Below are 24,410 nucleotides of genomic sequence, written 5' to 3' on the forward strand. Positions count from 1 at the left end.
TGCACAAGACTCTATAGTGATGCTCTAGTTATGGAACTTCTTGTATCCTAAAATAAGTGACACATGTTTCTTCATTTAACAAAGAAAATATGGGATTTGGTGAATTAAAAGTATTTTAAAGTTTGTGATGCAACCCAAATATATTAGATCTGATGTAGACAACTAGATAGAAAAATCAAAATGGAGAACACAAGGACTAGGAGAACTTTTCTCAATTCAACTTAAAGTAGACAAACACCAAAGATGAACTTGAAACAAACAAAAGTTAGACAAAAATGAAACAAAAATAAAAATAAAACAAACTACCCTCAGAACTACCAACTAGTGGTCACCTCACATGCAACAAAATAGTAGGTAAGATAATAAGTGCTTAAAGACATGCAAACCAAAGGTCCACCACAACAACTTTGGGCCAATGTCCACCACAAGGCTCCTCCTGCAAATGCTACCAAACCGGCCAACAACACTTTCAAGAGCTTGAGAAGAAAGATACAAGTGGGGTGAAAACTTGTGGAGAGAAGAAGTAGGTAAGAAGCCCAAGACGAAATCAAAGAGAGGAGAAGAGAAGTGGAAATAGCTCGCAAGCTTTCCAAGAAGAAAATCCTCAAGTTTAAGTAGCTTTCACTCATCAAAATTCCGCCCCAAAATGCCACCAAACAACCTATATTTATAGGTGAAAAGAGGGAGCCAAGCAGCCCAAATAGCTGCCCACCAAACCAATCAAAAAAGGGGAGGCAAAAGGCCAACATGAAACTGCTGGAACAACACACGAAGGGGTCATGCGGGAAACAAGAACAGTCAACAATCGGAACAGGTGCCATGGAGGTGGGGAACCGGGTAGGCATATGAAACGAAGGGCCAAAACAGGGAAATGGACCTGGACAGCAGCTTTAATGAGTTGAAAAAGGCAGCAACTCACAATAATGAGCTGAAAAAGGTAGCAGAACACAGCAGCTCCCCAAATAAGCAGCAAAACCCGAAACAACTAAGCCCAAACCAAGGAACCAAGTCAACCCAAAAGCCATGGCACCAAAGAAACTAGCACACCCAAGGCAATGCAAGTTGAAAAGCACAACCTACATATGATCATAGGTTGCCTTCCATCATAGGGTAGAAAAAAAAATTAAAACACATAAAATTCAAATTACAATATATAAAAAATTGAAATTTGCATGCATCAAGATCAAAACCAATATCTCTCATATAAAGCAAGAAGGACGTTCCATCATAGAATGCTGCAATATATTTCATGGCCCTTTGCATGAGACGGATCGTTATCAATGAATCTGAATGGAATGTGGTAAAGATGTAGCTGTCCTTGAAATATTTGTTGAAAAAGATTGAATTTATGTATTTATTGCTTGATTGAATATTGAGTTATGCTATAAAGGTACAAATAATCAAAAAGGAGGATTTAATTTTCCTAAATGAAGTTATTGCCATCATTTTAAAGAAACAAGGGGAGTTTTATTTGCCAATACAAGGAAGGTTTGGTCTTAATGACAAGACTGCTGACATCAAACCTCTTGATTGAAAAGTCTCTTCCCCTAAGAAGCACAAGCAGTCATATTTGATGAAGATGATCAATAGAGATTCTGGTGCACATATTCCAAAATAGCTCAACGTACTATATGAAAATTGTTAAAAGTTTTAAACCACTAAGCGAAAGCTTGACAACATAAGGAGGACAAACAAAAGAATAAAACGTGCATATGTAACACATATAAGAAAGTAACAAAAAAAAGCCCATTGAACTCTAGAAAGAGAACTAGAAAAGTTGAAAAGCTTGTTTGTATAACTAAAAAGAACTGCTTTCGTAGGTACTTATTTTTTATCATTCTCATATATTACTTCCTCTTCTCATACTTTTAAAGTCTCAGATGTGCCTAATTCCAATGTTTGGATTATTGATATAGGAGCTGTGGCTAGTGCTCACTCAAATTTATTTCATATAATCTTAATCCTAGTGAGAATAAAATAACTAATGCTAATTGAACCTTGACTACGATTGCTGGCCAATGAGACATTATTTTAAACCAATCCCTTACATTTTGAAATATCAGACACATCTTTAAGCAGGAAAGTTTGATCTAAGAGCAATTGAATGCGCATTTATTGGCTAATCTTCCACTCAAAAAGGGTATAAATGCTACCATCCTCATTAAAAAGATGTGTCTAGCGATGTCCCTTTAAATGAAAATGATTTCTACATTGCTAATATGTATCCTAAGGAAAAAAATATCATTAATAACTGAATTCTTTTTTCTAGAATTTCCTTCTTTACCTGTCATCCCAGCAAACAAATCTACTCTAACCACTACTATGGTAATCATATCAAAACCACCTTCTACTCAGCCATTATAAGTTCACTTGGGGTGGAAGGCATCCAAATCTATGTAAATCTAATCAGCCAAATAAATCACTGGCACTAAACCTGTTGAGGGATCTATTGAGCCTATAGAGAAAGGTACATAAACTTTAAATTAACACCCCTTGTACTTGTTCCTATCATACAAAGATCTTTCTCATCGTGACCTTTTTTTTTGTAGTAACCTCTATACTATTTCAATCCCTAACTTCATTTTCAAGCTTTTAAATAATTTGAATTAGAATAATGCTATAAGGAAAGAAATGAAAGCCCTTCAAAAGAATAAAACAGGGGAATTGATGACTTTGCCAAAGGGAAATAAACCAGTAGGGGATGAAGGAGTCTTTATTCTAAAATTTAAATTTGATTGCTCATTAGAAAGGTATAAAGCTTAACTACTGGAAAAATGATACATTAAAATATATGGGATAGATTATCTTGAAAGTTTCACACAAGTTTGCTAAAATGAATAATATTTGAGCTCTTTTATTTTATAGCAGCTAATCAGGACAGGAGGACATACAATTTTGATGATAAGAATGCCTTTGTATTCGGTCATCTAGGGTATATATATATATATATATATATATATGGAATTCTTTCCTTGGTTTAGCTTAAATACAACAACAAAAACAACAACCTAGCAAGCCTTTATCCCACTATGTGTGGTTGGCTGCATGAATGATTTTTCTCCCTTGTGTCTTGTTGAGAGTCAATATCTCATTTAAATCTAATAAAAAAGTCATCTTTAACACTTTCTAATCAAGTCCTTTTAGGTCTACATCTACCTTTCTTATCATAAGCCATATTTAATACATTGACTCTCTTAATACGGTCATTGAAAAGCCGACATTTTATGCGACCAAATCATCTAAGTGCCACTGAAGCTACTCCAACCTTTTCATGTACATACTCATTTAGTATTCTATATCTAAGTGTAAACCTACTCATCCACCCGAGCATCCTCATCTCTTCAACACTTAATTTTATGCTTCTCTTTTAACATCAAATATTCTTCATCATAAAGTATTGTAGGTCTCACCACCATCTTATAAAATTTTCCCTGATGTTTGAGGGGTACTTTTTCTATCATACAACATACCTGATGCATTCCTCCACTTCAACCATGCAACTTGAATTCAACTAATAATATCCCTATCTATTTCATCATACAATAGACCCGAGATATGATCTCCTGGGTTTGGCTCAAATACAAAACAAATTATATGTAAACTAAAAAGGTATTGTATAAATTGAAGCAATCTCCAAGGGCATAGTTCGGGAGGTTTACTACATGGGATACAAATAGAGTTAAGGAGATCATACATTTTTTTGTGAAATACATTGCTTCAAGGGGGAGTCTTTGCACTATTAGTTTATGTTCATGGCATCATTGTAACGTGTAGTGACTTGGGTGGTATGGAGACTTGAAAAAAAAGTTTTTTCTTAAGAATTTGAAGTCAAGGAATTAGATAAGCTAAAGTATTTCCTTGTCATTGAGGTTGCGCACTCTTAACATGAGATCTTTATATTATGATAAAAATATATGACGTACTTATTAAAGGAAGTAGATAAGTTGGGATGCAATCCTATCGTGAGCCCCATGAAAAATTAATCATAAACTTGGGGATGCTTCAGAAGACATTACAATAGAAATTATTTTATTATAAAGACTTGATGGAAGACTTTTCTATTAGTCACATACAAGACCTAGCATTGCCTGTGTTGTTGATGTGGTAAATCAATTCTTTAATAATCCTAATTAATCATGTTTAAGGGCTACACATCGAATTTTGTAATATCTAAACTGAATCCTAGGTAAAGGAATTTTCAGAGGATTTGTATTTGAATCCTATAAAATGTTTATTATGTAAGGTCTATGGTTGATAGTAAGTCAACTTCTAAATATTGCATACTCATAGGAGGATCTCCTGACTTGGAGAAGTAAAAAAAATGCAATGGTAATATTTAATGCAAAAGCTGAGTTTAGATCTCTGACACTAGGAATCTACGAGTTGCTATGATTGAAATTTTTTTTGGAAGATTTAAATGTCGAATGCAAATATCTTATGGGGTTCTATTGTGGATAGCAGGTTAGCCATAAATATTACGCATAAACTCATGCAACTGACTAAATAAAACATATTAAAATTGATTGGTATTTTATAAAAGAGAAGCTAGATAGTATTCTTTTTTATACTTTGTTCGTTGTTATGGATAGGAAACTTAAAAACATTCTCAGTAAAGGATAACATGAATAATATTTTAAAAAATGTCATGTAAGCTTGAAATGAACATCAATCATTCATTCCGTTGAGGGGGAGTGTGAAAAATTCAAATTCCATCAATTTCACCTCCTACAATCCCGTTTGCCATCTTCCTTATTAGCTTCATATCACATCATTGATCATTGGGAATATTATTGCCACCTCACCAATCGATATATTATTCTATTGATGTGGAAATCGGTACGAAGATTTGGCGCATCTATCACAGGAGGCGTCGTAAATCGACGGCTATACTTTAAATCTTCAATTATGAGTTATTTTTTCTGAATTTTAGTTTTTATTTGATGTATTTCCTGTTTTACCCCTAGGTTGGTTTATGTGAGTGTTGTGGCCCAAGGAGCAATTTTGTATTTTGAGTTTTCTTATGTTGTGGCCTATATATAGGGCATTAAGCTATTGCAATAGGGATGGATTATTGATATTAAAAATTTGTGTTCAACACTTGTGTACTTTTGAGAGGACAATAGTGAGATTCATATAGGAAGGATTCAGAGTTTTCACCAGCCGCAGGATGGGTCCGGGCTCGTGACTTGAAGTCCCTTGGAGAAGGGCAAAGAATCACCCGTTAGTCTTCGGAAAAGTCCAAGGCTCGCGATTTTTGTCTTATATCTTTTGTTTTTGTTTTTGTTCCTTCTTATTGTTCCTAGTTTTCATCTTCATCCTCTACGTACGTCCACCTTCATCTTCTCCATCTCCAAGCCATCGTCTCCTCCCAACCGAGCTCCACACATATTCCCCCCACTAGCCACCGGCCACCTTACCCGAAAATCCTCCAAACCGCCGGCCTCATCCCCACTTCTCCGTCTCCTTGAAATTTCTTAATTAGGTTGATGATTTAATTGGGATGATCAAAGATTTCACATCCTTTTGAATTTTGATGCAATCAAAAATTTGGGAGAGGGACCCAAATTTTTGATCACAAAAACTAGCCCTTACTAGGAAATAGAACATTACAAAACTTATAATAATTAGACAAATTAAACAAAACAAAATACAACTTTAATATTATAAAAACTATTACAATTTGGATACTTACAAACGACTCTTACAAATGACTCTTACAAGACACCTAAAGTTGCTTTCCAAGAGAAGAAGGATACAATGGAATGACACTTGCGGATAGAAGAAAGAGGTTAGAAGCCAAGACGAAGGAGGAGGAGAAGCTCGCAAGCTTTCCTAGAGGAGAAGGAGAATGGAACAAGCTCGCAAGCTTTTCCACGAACAAACCCGCAGGTTTTGGCTTCCAAAAATCACTCACATAACCTATTTTTCTTCTCAACATCATCTCATTTTTATAGGCAAAGAAAAGGAATGCCAAAAGCCACATCATTCCAAGCATTAGTTCCAAAGGATTTCCTGGCTCTTTTCGGAAAATCAACCCAGCAGCTCACAGAACCAAAGCACCAGCAATCAGGCGGAACTTTCAAAGCAGCACAGTAACATCCCATTATTTTGAATTTTGAAATCTTTCCTAAATTAGCGAATCTATTTTAGGAAAGTTTCTTAAGTTAACAATATTTGAATTCAAATTCAATAGAGTTAATTAATTTCCTAAGTCTAAAACTATTTTTGGCAAGCTTGTACACATGGCACCAAATCCCAATTTCCTCATGATATTGCCGCCGGCCCCGTAATAGCCCAGCAATTTCCATTTAATTGTTTCCTAATTCTAAGTCCCTCCTTTGGAAATAATTACAATTCCTGTAACTCTTACCTGGCCGAAATTCTCATTCATATCTTGGCTCTAAATTATTTCCTAATACTAGAGGTTGGATTTAGGAAACATGAGCTCACCCCCTCTCAATCCCGCCGACTCCCTCTCCCTGTCACCGCCCCTACTCACTCCTAATTGCATTAGTTAAGCCCTCTCTTCCAAAACCTGTAAAGGAAGTTTGCTCTCAGCTTTCTATTCACAACCAAGGCTAGACTCCTCCTCAAGTTCTCTACGTCCTAGCCCACCAAAATCTGGAAATTCCTCTCAGGTTTTTGGTGGAAATTTGAGACTGTTTTCAGATTATAGGAGAGGAGGTTTGGAGCTTGCAACCTCTCTCCTATCAAGAGAAAATCTGAGATTCTTCTCAGGTTTTGGGCAAAGAAATCAAAATTTCCTTCAGATTTGAGAGAAGAGATCCTCTCGCTAGCAAAGCCTCCTCCCCCGTTCTACATCACCTATTATAATTAATCATATATTCATTTTTTTATTATCTAATTGTTTTATATTTTTCTACTAGTAGTTCCCCTAAACTTGTATAAACTCAGCATAAATGATGGAATGATACACATAATAATGTCTCTCCAATTATGACCACTCTATAATTTGGGTATCTTTTGAATATGCCCTTTCGGTTTGAGAGAAAGTAAAGAGTACTTGAAGAAAGAGCCAAAGAATCTATATTCCTTTTAAGTGGATGAACTAGATAGGTAACAGGCTATCTGTGTCAAGCTCATCGGTAGATTCAGGTGGGCAACATCATTTGCATGTAGGAAGTTTGGAATGCCTAAACCATCTAACTTTTGTATAAAAAATAGTCTTCCATGACGGTTGCTATCATGAATTGCCTAAGAATAACTATTTGCAAGTCATCTTTTATGAAATAAATCAAGCATAGACCTGTTTAGTTATTTATGCATTAATTTTATGCTCGTGTATCATTTTAAAGCGTGCATGTTTAATATATTTCATTATCATTGATGTTGCACTTAAAAGTGACCATCAATTAAGCTTTGCACTGTATATATTCAACATAAGAGGGTGAATTACCATTTTATATCCAGCTAGATTTCAATTTTAAAGATCAAAATTTTCTGAAGATTGTTTGATCATCAATTGAATTTATAAAAGAATTGCACAATGAATGAATCTGATTATGTGAGAAGATAATTATGATTTTAATACGTAGAGACTCTTACGTGGCCGGCATTATATACTTGTGTGGTTTATTTCATTTTGTTTGTATTTTAACTGTTTTGATTGGTGAATACATGTATAAGACTAGATTTTTAGGAGGGCTTGTATGAGTCGTTTGTCGTTCTTGTTTTTTAGACATGCTTGAAGAATGGCCTCTTTTTTTTAAATGATGAAGCTTGATCAATAAGTAATTTTCTTGCATATTACAATCAACAGGATGACCTCGATTTTGATGATCATAAGATAATGTATACAAAAATAAATGGGGTGATTGCATTCATAACACTGGAAACATAGCAATTTTTAAAATTAATATCCTCTTACATCCATTTTTTGAATTCTCACTTTAATGTCTAAATTCACAACAAAACCTTAATTGCTATTTTTATTTTTTTGCCAAACTCCCAATGTTTGGATCATGGCACACCCAAATACATGGGTTGATAATTAAAAAAAATTATATAGGTGTTAGCTTTGTACATAGATAAGTTTTGAGTATTAAATATGTAATTCCCCAAAATAAAAGTAGGAGAAAAATAGTAGTTCTCCTTTTATAAGAAACTGTTTATCTTATTTATATGTTGACACACGCACATTCACACACTGTCGGAAAGAAAATGGCCTTTATACTGATTAAATTTGATCATATAGTCTAAAGTGAGAACCAATATAGATGCTTTTGAAATTCCATGAAAGAAATTGTTAGGAATGAAAGTTTAAAAAATATTATGAGTATTCTATCTTGGTATCAATAGAATTATATAATAAAAATGATATCTAGAATTTATTTTTTTTTTATTTGGCATTTGAAAATCTAAATCATTGGTCTTTATTTAAATCCTAATTTTGGATTTGTATAAATTTTCTCTCAATGTGAATGTCTTCTTCCATGCAAAAAATGAAATATGGCCTCACAATGAATGTAAAATCAAACAAGTTTACGTACCTGCCCACAGCGGACTTAAAAATTAATTGTCTTGATTTTAATTTTGAGTGCACTGAAATAAAGAACTGAGAAAAAGTAAATTGAGTAGAAACGAAATTAAGAAATTTCTTTTGACATAATAAGAAGTTATCTTTCTCTATTTATATGAGTATTTGTTAGCTGAATTTGATGTTTTCTGTCAGATGTTGCTGCTTGATCATATCTAAGCTTTCCCTTTTCCTACTTTAATACCTTATATCTGATGCATTCTCAGTTCCTCTCTTGATGGTCATGATGATGAGAGTACTCTTGATGTTACTGATGGTGGTACCTCTGATGGGCAAGTGAAGGATGTTAGAGGCATTTCTCGTCAAATTCCAACATGGCTTTCATCTGCAACTCCGGATGAGTTTATTGTTAAGTCTAATTATTATTTAATAGATCATATCCTGGAAAGAATGGTATTCTTAATTAACTCCATTTTTTTACGGTCTTATGTTTGCAGGAATCAGTGAGAAAACACGATGCTCCCCTTAATATTAAGTATTTACGGACATTGGTTGAATGTCTTTGCATGCTTGGCAAAGTTGCTGCTGCCGGTGCAATAATATGGTAGGGAGCAGCCCTCAGTTTGTGGCAGCTTATTTTAATAATGTAATTGTTCCTTCCGTCGTATCAAGTATTAACATGTCCACCTACTTTATATTTACATGCATTTTCCTCGGTTTGTTGGCTTCTTTTTTATGTATCATTTCAGTAATTTATATGTAAATCTGATTTTTAAGTTTTGAAATAAATGTCTTTTATGCAAGCCAGGAACTGTATCCATTGGTCCTACTTTTTTTGGCCATTTCATATTCCAAGGGTGCCATTTTACCATTGTTTAAAGTCGTGCAATATGAGGTTCGCTTTGAGGCCCACCTTAGCATAATTCTAGTGAGAAACATCTCGAGGCTTACTGATGCAGGACTAAAATGTTTTAAATGTATGCGATAAGAATTTGCACGATTTCTTGATTAAAACAATTAAGATTAAAAGTACTAGCAGTTAAAACGATAAAAGAAAACAAGAGAGGGGTACCTACGTTTTGGCTAAGCCACTTGCCAAACACTTGGAATATCAAAACATGTTAGAAGCTCAATAACATGTGAAGTAAATAGCTTTCAACAAAATCCCTAGTCTACAATAAGTTAGCCACATAGAAGGCACACTCAATTCCTACGTTTACTAGGCTTAGGCATAAGGCGAAGCACGGTTCCTTGTGACTTGTCACCACCTACAAGATTAGGAGATTATGAAAGTAAATGAAATGGGGAAGAAGTTCACCCTTGGAAAGGTTCGGAAATGTTTCTCCACTGGGCTTCGGCAAGTTGGTCGTCGATGGCCTCCGATAGAGTGAAGATAATGTGATCCACGTATTCTTCAAATGAATTATCAACTTCGGGGTTGTAGTCGAAGAACGGGGAGTGGAGGATGTTGACGTGCCTTTGTTCGTCGTAAGCGAAACCGTAATCAAGTTCTGGATCGACCATTCATCGACTTGGAAAGGAAGATGGTAGTCGAAGATCAACGTCAATCCTTTGGAGCTCCACTCGAGGGAAAGAAGTTTCTCTTTAATTTTAAGTGGGGAGGGGAAGGGGTGGCCGGCCAAGGAAGGGGTTTTTTAAAATTGGTTTAGATTTTGGTTGAGGGAAAGAGTTTAACATTAGGTTTTGGAAAGAAATAAGGAGGTGTGGGGGTTTGGAAATTTCGGCCAAGGGAGCATGAGAGGTTTGAATTAATTCCAAAAGGGGGAATGAGTTTTAGGAAATAAATCCAAAGAAAATAAAGAGGAGTGTTAATGGTCTAGAGGGGAGTTTAAGAAAGCTCTTAATTCTTCCTTAAATTAGGTAATTAAATTTAGGATGAAATATTTCATCCTAATTTAACTAAATTAAATAATCAAGGATTTGGAAACTTTCCTAAAATAAGAATGATATTTTAGGTAACTTTTTAAATTCAAATAAATTTGAATTTTGTAAAGTTATGGAGTTACCTAAATCATCCAACCCAATTAGGAAAGGAGTGATTGTAAGCAATGTAGGAGGGGAAACCAAGTGGGGCCGGCAGCTTATGTGGTGGCCGTTGATGGTGGTGGGGTAAGGGAGGAGGGGTCGAAGGGGAGGGGTTGGGAAACTTAGTCGACGGCGTGATTGGGACCAATGTGACCGGCGGTTTGGGGTGGGGAGAGGGGAGGTGGACCGGTGGAGTAGGGTGGGGAAAAGAAAAGAAAGATGAGATAATAAAATGAACCACGAACCCAGCCGTCTCTAAGGTTGGTGGGTGATACGAAATCTCTCTCCTAGGGATCTCTCTTCAAACATGCTCAAGATATCACATAGAACTCAAGTAGTGGGAAAATTCTTATCATTCAATCCTTAACCTCCAAAGAGAAATATAGGGGCTATAAATAGCCTTATACATAGGACTCAAAGTAAAAGACGACAATGCCCTCAGGGCTTATATACGAAATCCCTTAAGTAAGAGGTAAAAACGGGAAAACAACTACAACATAAATAATAAAAGACAAATACATGAAATGACTCAAAAATACATCGACTCGATCGTGGCCGTGAATCGACGGCCACGTCTCTGATGAACTTTCTAACCTCTAATGTCCCCATCACTTACGCCTCAAGCTCTTTTAACGAGGCTTGCGCCTCAACTTGTTTGAGGGCCACCATGAGGCTTACGCCTTGCCTCACTAGCATGAGGCTTATGAATCCCTATTTTATATTTTGTTATTAAAACGTAAATTCTAAACTAAAGTCCCGAATAAACCACCCCTTCATTCACCCTTGAGCCGCAACAAATTTCTCTCAACTTCCTCGACCTCTAGTCCACCGCCTTCGCCACAGAATTACCGTCTTAGCCGCCATCAGGGGTCATTTAAAAGCCGCACACAACCACTACCTCCTCTAAAAATTTAGGAGTATTAATCTAATTTTTATGTTGATGAAAAGCATCTATGAAAGAGAAAGATGATTGAAATAAATGAAGAAAAATCTGATTGGGAGGCATTCGACTCCACAAGATGAGGCAGATGAGAGTAGAATTTGTTATGACGACGATTCAAATAAAGATTCCCTCACTGATGATAGTGCAGATATTTTTGAGATGTTGCCAACTATTTCATCTTTCTTTAGGAATTAAATGTAGAAAAGTAAGGAAATGAGCAAGAATAAATTTGCAGTTGAACTTGATATTATATGCTAATTTTGTACAATTCCTATATTTTATGTTATTTTGTTATTGTAATTTTGGATTCCAATTCCATTTCATGTAATTTATCACTTGACACTTTCGTCTTGTGTATTTTTTGTTTCACATGTATGCTAATTTATTACATCATAGTTCAATAGAAAGTTAATATGTCATCCTTTAACATATTTTTTAGGTATTGTATAAAAAATCACTTATAAGCCTTATTTTAATTTTACGCAATTTTTGGATTTTAACGCTTATGCCTCAAAACGCCTTAAGGCTTACGCCTCGCCTCACGAATGAAAAACGCCACAACACCCAATTGTGCAATTTTAAACCTTATATCTAACAACACAAAATTGAAGAAATGCCATGGAACGCGAGGAGCTATGATTTAACTAAAAAGAAAATATCAGCCTCAAATCTTATATTCAAGGTATGAGCTACCAAGTTCTAATAACTCGAACCTAAATCTACTGAAATGCATGGGGCTTACGAACTTAATTCTCACTGTAAGTTAAGTCAGTCCAACTTTTAGTTTTACATTCCTGATAGGAGAGGATGACAAGTTAAAACCACATAAGTATTTTAAAACTATACAATCTTTGTTTCAATGCATATGCAATGTAGTTTTTTTTTTATTTCAGGAAAGTGGACTTATAACTAAGACACTTACACTAATATGTTTGAACATGAGGTTATGTATATGTTGTTTGATAATTTAATATTCTTTGTTATCTAATACTTAGATTGTGGGCTTTTATTTCTATATGCGACTCACAAGGCTATGTGTATAATTTTCATCAACAAATACACTAGATTGATGTTGATTGATAAGCACAGCTTTATGGATAAGTAATTAGCCAATTATTGGATTGTATATTAAGATCCATAAGGGAGCTTTGAATTTCATTTTGAATTTGAAAAAGTTAGCTTATTTTTGGGATAAGCTACGCAAATTTATTTGAAAATATTATCCTATGGTTAATTTTAAAATTGTTTACATTTTAATGTGTAGAAAGCTTAATTTTCCGAGAACTATCACCCAAAATGTCTGGACCACCTCCAAGCAAAGCATCAAAAGAAACATAGGAAAAACATGCAGTTTTTAGCGTATGCTCAAAGTAAACATGAAATCAATCACAAAAAATCAGCCACAAAATTAATCTTTTTATACTATCAAGAAAATATAAAAATGTCAATTGAATTTTCTGCCTTATACAACTTAGATAAATTTATAGACTCAATTTGTGGGTCTTCAAGCTTTTGCTGTATTGTTTAGCTATGAAAATAAAATTATTCATGAATTATGATTTTCATTGCTTTTTAGGTCTACATGTTTTGTAATGGGCAATGTGTTAGGTAAGTTCATTAATTGGGTTTTTGATTAGCTGATATATATTTTTTCTCTTGAAAGCTTAATGTGTCATGCTAACTCATAAACTAAAAAGTTGAGAGTTTAATTTATGCAATGTAGCTAAAAGAATTTACAAATTGTTTCTTACTTTTTAGTTCATGGAAGTTGAGAGTTAAATCTATGCTCTGTAGCTAAAAAAAATTGCAATTTGTCTTCTTTAAAAGATTTTTTTTTTTAAATTAGAAAATCGGATGCTAAAAATATAAGCTGCGATGTGTTTTGCAGTTTTTGTTATTTCCTTGACCAATTTTAAAATCTCAAATCTTGATTTATGCTTCTTTTTATATAAATATATTATCACTTTAAATATATAGGTTTCTAACTGTAATGTCCGAGCAATTATTATATCCGGTGTCCGAATGCGTTTAGAGACCAATAACCATGCGCCACGTCACCTAAAACTTGGTATTTTGGATTCGGTATTGCTCGGTATACATTTGCACCGTTCGGTTTTTGACCGGATGTAATAATTTCTTGTAATGTCCTCTTCAGGTCATCATCTTTTTCACAGTAATAATCATTCTAAGACAACTATTATTGAGTGGCTTTATGATCCAATTTCACCCTTCATTCTTATTGCCGTTCCTTCAGCTAGTTTTATTTATGCTTTGGTTTTATGGTGCATCGTAATTTAGAAACAATGGCTGACTAAAGGTATAATCTGAGCGAACTTGCTTAGTATATCTTGAAGTATGCCGTAATACTTCAGTTACTGCTTTTAAGAATACCGCAGATATTAACGAGATCTATTTTTTCTGCTCTTTACTAGAACTCAATAAGTGTAGGTGACATGAATGAGAATGTAAATTGTATTGACTATCAAGATTGTTGGATACAGTATTTTCTATAATTCTGACTTACAAATGGTTTTTTGGCGAAAGTTGACTGTAAATTAGCTTAAAGTTTCTTATATGTAAAGATATCCTTCTTTGTGGATACCATTTTTCAGCTAGCACGTAACGAGATACCGATTGAATAAAAACCAAAATACAAATGGGTCTCTTTGTTTACGGTGTTGTTTGTTATAGTTCTTTAGATTTAATAGGTTCTCCTTGATTTATATTTAGTGATGCAGCTTTTAAAGGCCATGGGACTGTTCAAGTGAAGACTTGCAGGATTTTGAATTTTTTTTTCTTTTCTTTTGGAAATGGAGGAATATTGGAATGGGAACTTTACCTTGAATTAGTTTATAGATATTCCAGGGTGGTTTTGACATCACGTTGTAAATGGTTCCAGTAACTTGTCAAGTTGAGACATGTAGAGGTTGTAAATTTAATAGTAATGGTCGATTAGGGGAACTTCATGATTGCATAGTCTATTATGATTTTAATTTGTTTTTCATGCTTCTAATGTCAGCTACTTCTGGTTTGAAACAGTCAACGGTTACGTCCAACTATTCACAAAATTATCACATCGAAAATAAAAGCTTATGCAGCAAGAACTTCATCAAGGTCATGTGTTGATCCGCCTGGAAAAACAGCTCTATCTGATCTTTTCTCAAAAGGTACATTTGGAAGCTATCACATTGTTAAGCAAAAGGTTAAGAATGGAACAACTCTTTTGGGGACACAGTTGGTTGCTGGTCCAGTATCTCCTACAATGACACCGGTAGGAACAGCACAATCTGCAGCTAGTGAGCTTCTCAGTTCCATCTTTGATTCAATAACTCGTATACTTGGTGAGTTTGTGTTCTTTAAGTTGTCTTGTTCTAATGGATCAATTTGTAGTTTCCTTAATCCGTGCATTAAACTATGCCAGAGAACCATGTTGTTGTTGGTGAGCTTCTGGATTCAAAATCATCTCAGAAAAGTGATATTATAAACACGAGTTCTATGAATGGGGAAACAAGCTGGAATTCAGACTCTGAATTGTCTCAAGCAGCTGGCGGCTTTAGTGTAGCTTTTTCTTTGGCAGTCATGCAGGTAGTTCTGAAGTCTAGCTCTTTCTTTGGAGTGAAGTGTAACAATCTGGTTATATGGTGAATATATCAAAATTATGGCCTATTACAAGTGTGAATGGCATAAGCTGAAAATTTTTTATGTTTTTTTTCTTAAATCTGTACGGAAAAAGAGTGAATGCCAACAACTCATTTGTGAGATATTGCGAGCAACTCCAGAGGCTGCAACTGCAGATGCTGCTGTCCAAACAGCTAGGCTTGCAAATAAGGCTCCTGTAAAAGAGAAGAGGCAAGTACTGTTGCATCAGTATAATAGTTTGAGTTTTTTTAACATAGAAAGCATATGCCACTTTCGTATAAAATATTTTTAGATTTCTTAAAAATTTCTCCATTCATCTTTTCTTCATTCAATTCTACTCTTTTGCAATTTATAATGGCTAGGAGTTGAGTTCTAGTGCTGTTTTTGTCAATTCTTGTAATAACCATGAAAAAAAAATGCATGAAGAAGTGTGAAAATTTATCTGCTGGTTGCCCCTTCCCGTTTTCTATAGTCTGATGGCCAGGGCCTTCATTAGTCTAAAACAATGATTCATTGAAGTATTCCCTGTTGCATTTGCTTTTAGTCAAAGTTTGTGATTGATGTAGACAAGGAATATAAGGGACCCTATATTTCTTGAACACAAAAGACACAAGAGAAGAAAACTGACAAAATAAGAAGAACTTAAAACAAACTTTGTTAAATAAACTCAAACGACCCAAAACTTGACAAACACAACAAAAGATGCTAGGAGATTTTAAAGAAATAAAGAAACTTAAAAAGACGCTATCCTCAGACAACCGTCAGAGCGGGTTCCTCACATGCATCGAATTTGTAGGTTAAATAAGTAAAGTGCATAGAACTAGCAAACCGATAGTCCACCACTGCAAGATTGACAAAGACTGGCTGAATTCCCAAAGGAAAATTAATAGCTTTCCATTGAATTCTCAGCATAGAATTCAGCCCCCATTAAATACAAGCCACGGAATCCCAAGAGATAAGAAGAAAAGGGGAAGGGGAAGGGACAAGGCCACTCCAAAAGTAAACTTCATAATGATGTACCTTTTTGGATATTAATGAGCTACTAAACTTCAGCTCAAGCAACTTAGGGAACAAGCTCAAAACCGAATGCTCCAAAACAGCCAACCCGAGAACCACCAGCAGCTAGGGACCAATCGAGCCAACAAACCAAAGGTCTACCAAGCCATATGCACTACCTATCATGATCATTGGATGCTTTCCCATCATTGGATAGCTAAAAAAGAAAAAGAAAACAAAATACACTATTGTTCAAATAAAATAAAAAGTACAGAAATTCTTGATAGCATCAGTGATGCAGGACTAAGTATGCAATGCTGTTAGTTCAATAGGATTTTGCACAACTCGAGATTAGAATAAACTTAGAACAAAACTACTAGCAATTTAAAACAATGAATCAAAACAAAATAGGGGTCACACCCGCTTAAGCTAAATCACAGGACAAGAGTTTTGAAACTTTTCAAAATAAATAAAAAAACAATACAATGACAAGTAGTAGTTTTCAAAGAAATCTCTAATCCAACAATAAGAATTAGAAAGCATAAAGGTGCACTCAAGCCCTACGTTTACTAAGCTTAGCATGAGCGGCGTGGAGTCGTCCTTCATGACTGTCATCAATTCCGAGAGAAGTTAGATTTAGGAAATGTAATGAAAGGAGAAAGAGAAACCTTCGTCAAGGAGTGGTGGAGATCCTCCACTCGACGCCTTCGAAGTGCTCATCATTTGCTTCCACTAAGGTGTCCAGAATACGCTCCAAGTAGTCCTCGACGGTGTGATCAATCCTTGAGTTCACTTAGAAGAAGGTTGAGCATAGGATATCAGTGAAGCCGTCCTTGTCCCAAGTCAAGCCGTACTCAGTAGCCGGATCCGCCATTCATGTGTGCTTGGTGGCAAAACTCTTCCCACTTGTTGGTGCACTTGAAGATTGGTGAAGAGGAAGAAGTTCCTCTTGCAATTTGAAGGGGAGAAGAGCTAAGGCCAAATCTGAAATAAATTTCAGGTTTTTGCAAGGTGGAAAGCTATGGAGGGAGAGAGTAATAAATCTGAAATAAGTTCAGATTTAGGTGAGGAGATTTGCTGTGATCCTCCCTTTAATTAATTCCCTTTGATTGGGAATAATTAAAGAAGAGGAAGAAAAGGAAGAGGGGGCCGGCGGGTAGAGAGAGGGGTGAAGAATTGGAAATATTTCCAAAAGAAGAGGAGATCAATTGGAAAGAAAATAATTAAAAAGGGGCAATGGAAATTTCGGCCAAGGTGGGATGAGGGGCTTTGAATTGTATCTAATAGAGAAGGTGGGGGAATTAGGAAAAAATTCCTAATTGGAACCCATGATGGGGCCGTCGGCTATAGAGGAAGGGGGTGAATTTAATGAGGCTATTTAGGGCTTCCTAATTTGGTTTAAATAATTAGGAAAGTAAATAATTCAATCCAATTTAAATTTCAAATTCAATTGGATTTAAATTAGTAACTTTCCTAAAATAGATTAACTAAATTAGGAAAGGATTTGAAATTTAAATTTGAATAATTTCAAATTCAAATCAATCCCTAAATTAGTCCCAACCAAAATAGGAAATCACAAGGAGGTGGGGGAGAGGCTAGAGCCGGTGGTATTGAGGGCTCGGGTGGGGCTTGGCCGTGGAATTGGAAGGGAAGGAATTGGGGCTCGGGTGAGGGATTTGGGAAGTGGATTGGGCCGTGGGTTTTGGAGTGGAGAAGAGGGGCTCGGGTGAGGAGAAGGTTGGCCGGCGGTGGAGGTAAGGGGAAGGGAGGGAAAGGGGAGGAGAACTAAGAGCCACCGGTGGTGACTGTTGGGTACGACGGGTGGTCTCTCCTAGGCTCCACCAAGTTCTCTAATTCTCTCTCTCAAGCTCTCTCATAAGCTCTAAGAAAACAAGTGCATGAATTTTTTTCATAATCATTCATTAATCAAAACATCAAACAAGAGGCTATAAATAGCCAAGTACAATGGACTCAAAGAAATAAAAGACCAACTTTCCCTTTGGGCTCACACACGACAATTCCCACTAAAGGGGTATAAACGTAAAAAACCAAAATGACACTAAGAAAATAGAAAAATACATGAATAATAAAATAACATAAATGACTCAGAAATACAAAGACTCGATCGTGACCGTAGATCGGCGGCCACGCCTCTGATAAATGATGCAATCAAAAAATATAGGGGAGCCTATATTTTTTGATCACAAGAAGAAAATGACTTCCTATATAACAGAAGACACAAAATACCTCAAAAAGAAGAGATAACTTAGAGATAATAGAACAGCTCTTACATTTCATATAAACGAACACTTTTATAAATAAAGACTCTTACAAACTTGACTTTCAACATAACATGACATTACAATCCTTGATTCTTACAAATGACTCAAACAAAATGACACCCTAAACTTGCTTACTTTGAGAAGAAGGATACAGATGGAGTGGCATTTGCGTAGAGACGAAAGAGGTTAGAAGCCAAGACGAAAGGTTGGAAAGAGCTCGCAAGATTTCCGGAGGGGATGAGAAGAAGAAGTGGACAAAGCTCGCAAGCTTTTCCGATGAAACCCGCAGGTTTATATTTCCAAAAATCACATCACATAACATATCTAAAACAGTCACAAACAACTCCTATTTATAGGCACAAAAGAAGGAATACAAACAGCCACTAAAACTTAATTAAAAGCTAATTAAAATAGGAAGAAGAAGGCCAAAAGACACCTAAAAACTGCAGTAAAAAACTGCACAGAAATCAGCAAAAGTCTCTTTTGGAATTCCTCCCAAAACAGCCACCAAATCAGTCCCAAAAACTGTCCAAATTCTGTCCAAAAACAGCCCCAAAATCTCTTCAAACAGCAGCCCAACATTGCACAGGAAACAGAGCATTAAATCCACGGGAAGAGCCCCCTGGCTGCTTCGGGAAAACAGCCCAGCTAGGGACCCGAAAACAGCACAGGAAACAAGGGGTTAAGGCACGAGAAAACAAGAGCCAGCCGCAGGAAACCAAGAGCCAAGGCGCGGGAACCAAGGATCCATCCACGGGAACCAAAGGGACAACACATGGGGGAATAAACATCAATTTATGAGCTAAAAAAGGTTCTCTACTAGACATTAATGAGCTGAATCTAGTAGAGGATCCAAAATTCACCAAAATAAAATCTAACTTGTTTTGACCCCCCTTTGTATGCATCAATAAACCTTCCACGATCTGATGTCCCCATCAGTTTGACTGTTTGTTATTCTATTGGCTATGCTAATTGAGTGACGTATCTGTTCTTTTTGGTGCAAATAGAGCATTAACACTTTCCGGTCTTCTGGAAAACACAGCAAGAACTTTTGTTGATCTGGCCCTTTTGAGTTGGTTACCTTGCTCATAGTTATGCAATCTCATTTGGTTATGCCTCATCTTGTCCTTCCGGTTCATCTTAATTTTTATGGGTTTCCTATCAGATACACTCACTAAATCTCAAACAGAAATGAATTTTATCCAGTGTCTCCGCTTATATTAGTGTCTTGATTTAGAATGATATGGAAAGTTAAATTCATTTTCTGGTTAACAGGGAAGGAGCTGATGGTCTTTCATTTGCTTTTCGCTTTACAGATCCAACCTCGTCTATGCCCAACCAAGGTATGCATCTAACTAATATGCAATTATTCCAGTGTCATCTTACCTTAAATAGGTGGCTTCACTGCACTTCTTATGGAAAGCACTCACATGCGTCTATTTTCACCGTATTCTACAATTGTTTAAAATTTTGTAATACGAAGCGTGTCTCAAAGCACACCTCAATTTAGTTGCAAGAGTAGACATTCTTTTCCTATACCTAAATTTTTTTATTTTGGTTTGGGTTTCTTTTTTTTTTTTTTAGCATTTGCATTTTGTAACATCTGTTTTGAATTGACATTTTCAATTTAGGGTTTTCTAAAATGGTTAAGAGAAAAAAGAAATGCTTGATAAAAAATAGAAAGGACTTGACATGGAAACAAAGTGTGGAAGTGCAAATTGGAGAGAGTGAGAAGACAACTCTATTTGAAGTACAACTATTATGAATTTATGATAAAGTTGTTAAAGGTGGGCTAATCATACTGTAAAAATATATTTCTGATTCTCATAAAATTGTTACATCATGTGCTAGATTATTGGAGGAGGTGAAAGAGGAGATTCATGTCCCCACATGAACAAATTGACCATATCAAAGCATACATGATGACTATTTGATAATCATGAAGGTAACATATTTTATAATAATAGTGGGCCAAGTGGTAAATATTCCTTATCTTCTTTGCGAAAAATGTCAAATAGAGGTGCAAGACAACCTGTAGACCAATATATGATGAATGTAAGAGGGATGATGGCGCGAGGGTTTGCCTATCAAATATCTCCTCAAAATGTGAGAGATGCTTGTATGTGTATTTGTATCAACATTGGAAGATTCTTCTATTAAAATATAATTCCGTTTAGTACGCTAACTTCCCCATTTTATGTCAACATGATTCATTCTACAGGTTCCTATAGTCAAGGCCTTTTATCCATTTATGAGCTCAAGACTTGAATATTGAAGGAGGGACTTAATAGCTTTGAAAAGTATATTGAGGAGATCAAAAGAACTTGGATAAATAATAGAGGAACTCCTCAAAAGAACTTGGATAAATAATAGAGGCACAATCATGTTTAATGTTTGGTTTGGTATTAAAAATATGAGCTTGATTAACATTCTAAAAATAATCTCCATGTCACTATTTTTTTGCAGTTTGTTGAAACATCAATCATGTGAAGGATTTATAGTATATTTTTGGACATATTCATAGAGTCATAGGTTCATAGCGGAGATTGGAGAGCTTTTAGTGGTCGAAGTTGTTAATGATAATGCTTGTACTTAAAAGGCAACAAAGAATAAGTTGATAGAGAAGTGAAAGCATATGTGTTGGACTCCATGTGTTTGCGATTGCATTGGAAATAATGAGATTTATCTTCTATCATTAAATTATCATTGGGCCAAATGCTTTGAAATAGTTGCGTTATTCATATAAGAACAAATATCCTCTTTTACCTCCTTTGACACTCTTGGTACATGGTGCAATTGTTGACATATTATATATACACACACACCACATGACTCTCCTTCTTCTTCACGTAACCCTCACATTCCCCCCACACTTGCACAACCCTCTTTCCTTCCACACCTAGTTTGCACGATTTTCCTCTCCCACTTCTACCAAATTCCTGAAACCCTTATGATGCGAGGAAGTCGTAGGAACCTATTGGTGAAGGCATCAACGAGAGAAAAGGGGGTGTAAAGCACACTCCATCTCATTTGTTTTCCACCTACCGCGCGCACACAGTCCAACTTCCCCTCTTCTTCCTCTCAAATCTTGAGCTCGCCATGAACCCCTTCCATGTCCCTCTCTTTCTCTCTCATTATTTTCCTCTTTGGCTTGTTACGTTCTCAATCTTTCTCGTATTTGCAACTCTCAGCTTGTGCAGCCCCTCTCTTGTGAATTCAACCTATGTGGCCTCCTTAGCCTTCGATATTACACCCTCCACTCCAAGCTCATTTGAGCTCAGCTGCACAACTGCCACCTACTTGCTCTCTCCCTTACTCTCACTTTTTCCCAACACCTAACCTTTTGAGCTCTGTTGCACAACTGCCACCTACTTACCCTCTCCCTTACTCTCACTTTTTCCAGCACCTAACTGAATGCTATATGCCTACAGTTTCATCCATTTGTTGGATCCTTTGAAGTCCAAACCTATTGTCGGTGATCACTTTCTCTTCAACAAAGCATGTTCTCCAAATTCAAGTCTAGCAAAGCTCTAAAACAATGGATGTCAGTGATAACTTCCGCAATGTCGACAACCCATAACTCAACACCTACTCTCTTTTTCTCCCTCTCTATCAATGTAGGAGAGTTTTTGTCTTCCCGACATCAGCTATTGTCTTCCAAATTCATTGGTCGATTCTCCCTCAACTACAACTCTTCTCTTTATTTATCTGTCTCTTCCTTCCTCTTTCTTTCACTATGTCTTGTACTTTCTTTCTATTTCTCTTGCCATCTCTCTTTGAATCTCCCTTTCTTTTCCTCTCTACAAAAATGGGAAACAGATAAGTTCCATTAAAAAGAAAAGAAAAATTCAAAAAATAAAACGAGAAGAAGATTTGAGTCTGTTTGATCTTCTCACCGCAATCTTGTTACCTCACATCACATTAACCGCTATACACGGAAGGTGAAAAATGCAAGAATACTTGCATAAGTTGTTCCAATGCGACGGGGAAACTCACTCATAAGTACTTGTGCACATTATTACAATCCAACAAGGAAACCCCTTTGTTCATTTTCGTTCAGGTACTGAATGCCTATGGACACCGTTTTTAAATGTGATGGGTATGAAGACCCTTGATAACGACATCTTAGATATTGGCCTGACATGTTTTTTAAGTGTTTTGGAAAGGCCCAATGCTTCTCATAGATACCTCCTATGTGAGGTAGACGTTGGGGGTTGCCTAATTTTTCAATGAACCAAATTTGAAATGGACTTTGAAATAACAAAGTGAAGAGAACCTTATGAGCATAAACGTGAAAAAAAATATAAACATTACAAAATTACAAATTATGATAAAATAAATACTAAAAGAATAAAACACTTGTCAAATAAACTACCCATAGATATCTCCTGAGTGTTTGGAAAGGCCCAACGCTTCCCATAGAGACCTTCTTCGTGAGGCAGATGTTGGGGGTTGCCTAATTTTTTAATGAACCAAACTTGAGAAGGACAAAAATGAAAATAACACGTTACATAATTACAAAATATGATCAAATAAATACTAAAAAAAAATGCAGCGCATGTCTTGTCAAATAAAACTTTAAGGGCCAACAAACACAAAATTGAACAGCAGAAGACTGAACAAACATATGATTCCAAATAGAAATTCACTGCTGCTCTTAGAACTCCTAGACATGTGAACTAAGAGTTAAGTTGAATGAAAATAACCAATGAAGTGTCTCTATTCATAGAAAAACAGCTAAAAACTAAAGAGGGGGGGGGGGGGGAGTCAGGGGTTCTATTTAAATGCTCGTGTGAATTTAAATGCAAGCAAGCTGCTGAATCTACAATACATGCATGGAAGTGGATATAAGGCACTTTTAAAAAAGCTCTAAATCAAATATTGTGTCTCAATGACAAAATATTTGCACAAATAGTTAAATGTGAGAATTCAGAGTTTTGCACGGACTTAACAAGACTATCTTCTACCCAAATATAACACCTAAGCAGTCATGCAAGTGCATCGTATAAGTGCACCGAAAGTCATGCTAGTGTTTCATGCAAGTGCATAAAAAATCATACAAATACTTTATGCAAGTGTACCAACAACTATGCAAATGCATCATGTAAGTGTACTATATAAACACATTATGTAAAAAACCGTGCAAATGCATATGCAATTGCTTTAAAAAGTATGCAAATTCTCATGCAAATGCATTAAAAAGGATGCAGGTGCATTGTGCAAATGCATAAAAAAATGTGTAAATGCACAATGTAAGTGCATTAAAAAGCGTTCAGCTGCATAATGCACTCTCTAAAAGCTTGCAAATATATCGTGGAAGTGCATCATACAAATATATCAAGAAACATGTACGTATGCGATGCAAATGCATCGGAAGCCATGTGCATTATTTGAAAGATACATCAAGATGCATTAAATTCAAATGACTGCATGTGAGCTTATAAAATGAGTTAATGTTCAAGTCTAAAAAGTAAAGGCATAATAAATTCATTTTATTTTGAAAAGCATGCAATCAATTAAAAACCCCACAAACTCTTTTCAAAATTTAAATCCACCAACATGTGTGTACATTTTGAACGAGCCGTCTTGTCTATTAGATAGGGTTGTAAGCCATTTTTCAAGTACAATTCTCTATATTTTTAGGATTGGAACTGTCAAGACTTGAATTTCATGACAAATAATTACTTATTCAGTATAAAACTACAAGATATTTTATTTTACATTTACATAAGACTTGGATCTCTTTTAATTACAAAAACTCACTTTCAAAATGCAAACCCTTAGTTTGAAACCTATAAGGCATAGTCATTAGATCAAATCTCAAGGACCCAGTCTTTTATATATGGGGTAGAGTTGACAAGATCTTAAAAGTCCAAATGAACTTTCAGACTCAATCCTTTGCGAACAAAGAAGAAGAGTAGATATGATTCCAAGCAGTCAAATACAATCAACAAAATACCTTGATAATGACCATATTGATAAGTAAATTTTAGTTGGAGATCTCATT

At 35.6% G+C, this 24,410-nt stretch overlaps 1 protein-coding gene across 2 annotated transcripts in view; it reads left to right on the top strand.

The window, feature by feature from the left end:
- LOC110112942 (exocyst complex component SEC8) overlaps positions 1-24,410 on the top strand; it is a 120,754-nt gene that overhangs the window by 36,190 nt on the left and 60,154 nt on the right. For both annotated transcript variants that reach the window (XM_020845341.2, XM_020845340.2), the window contains 6 exons: positions 8,764-8,905; positions 8,995-9,101; positions 14,526-14,827; positions 14,908-15,071; positions 15,220-15,335; positions 19,679-19,746. In XM_020845341.2, coding sequence (XP_020701000.1) covers positions 8,764-8,905; positions 8,995-9,101; positions 14,526-14,827; positions 14,908-15,071; positions 15,220-15,335; positions 19,679-19,746 — 899 coding nt within the window. The remainder of the gene's footprint in view (positions 1-8,763; positions 8,906-8,994; positions 9,102-14,525; positions 14,828-14,907; positions 15,072-15,219; positions 15,336-19,678; positions 19,747-24,410) is intronic.

The sequence above is a fragment of the Dendrobium catenatum genome, unplaced genomic scaffold, assembly GCF_001605985.2.
Source record: "Dendrobium catenatum unplaced genomic scaffold, ASM160598v2 original_scaffold_61322, whole genome shotgun sequence".
Taxonomy (NCBI): Eukaryota; Viridiplantae; Streptophyta; class Magnoliopsida; order Asparagales; family Orchidaceae; genus Dendrobium; species Dendrobium catenatum.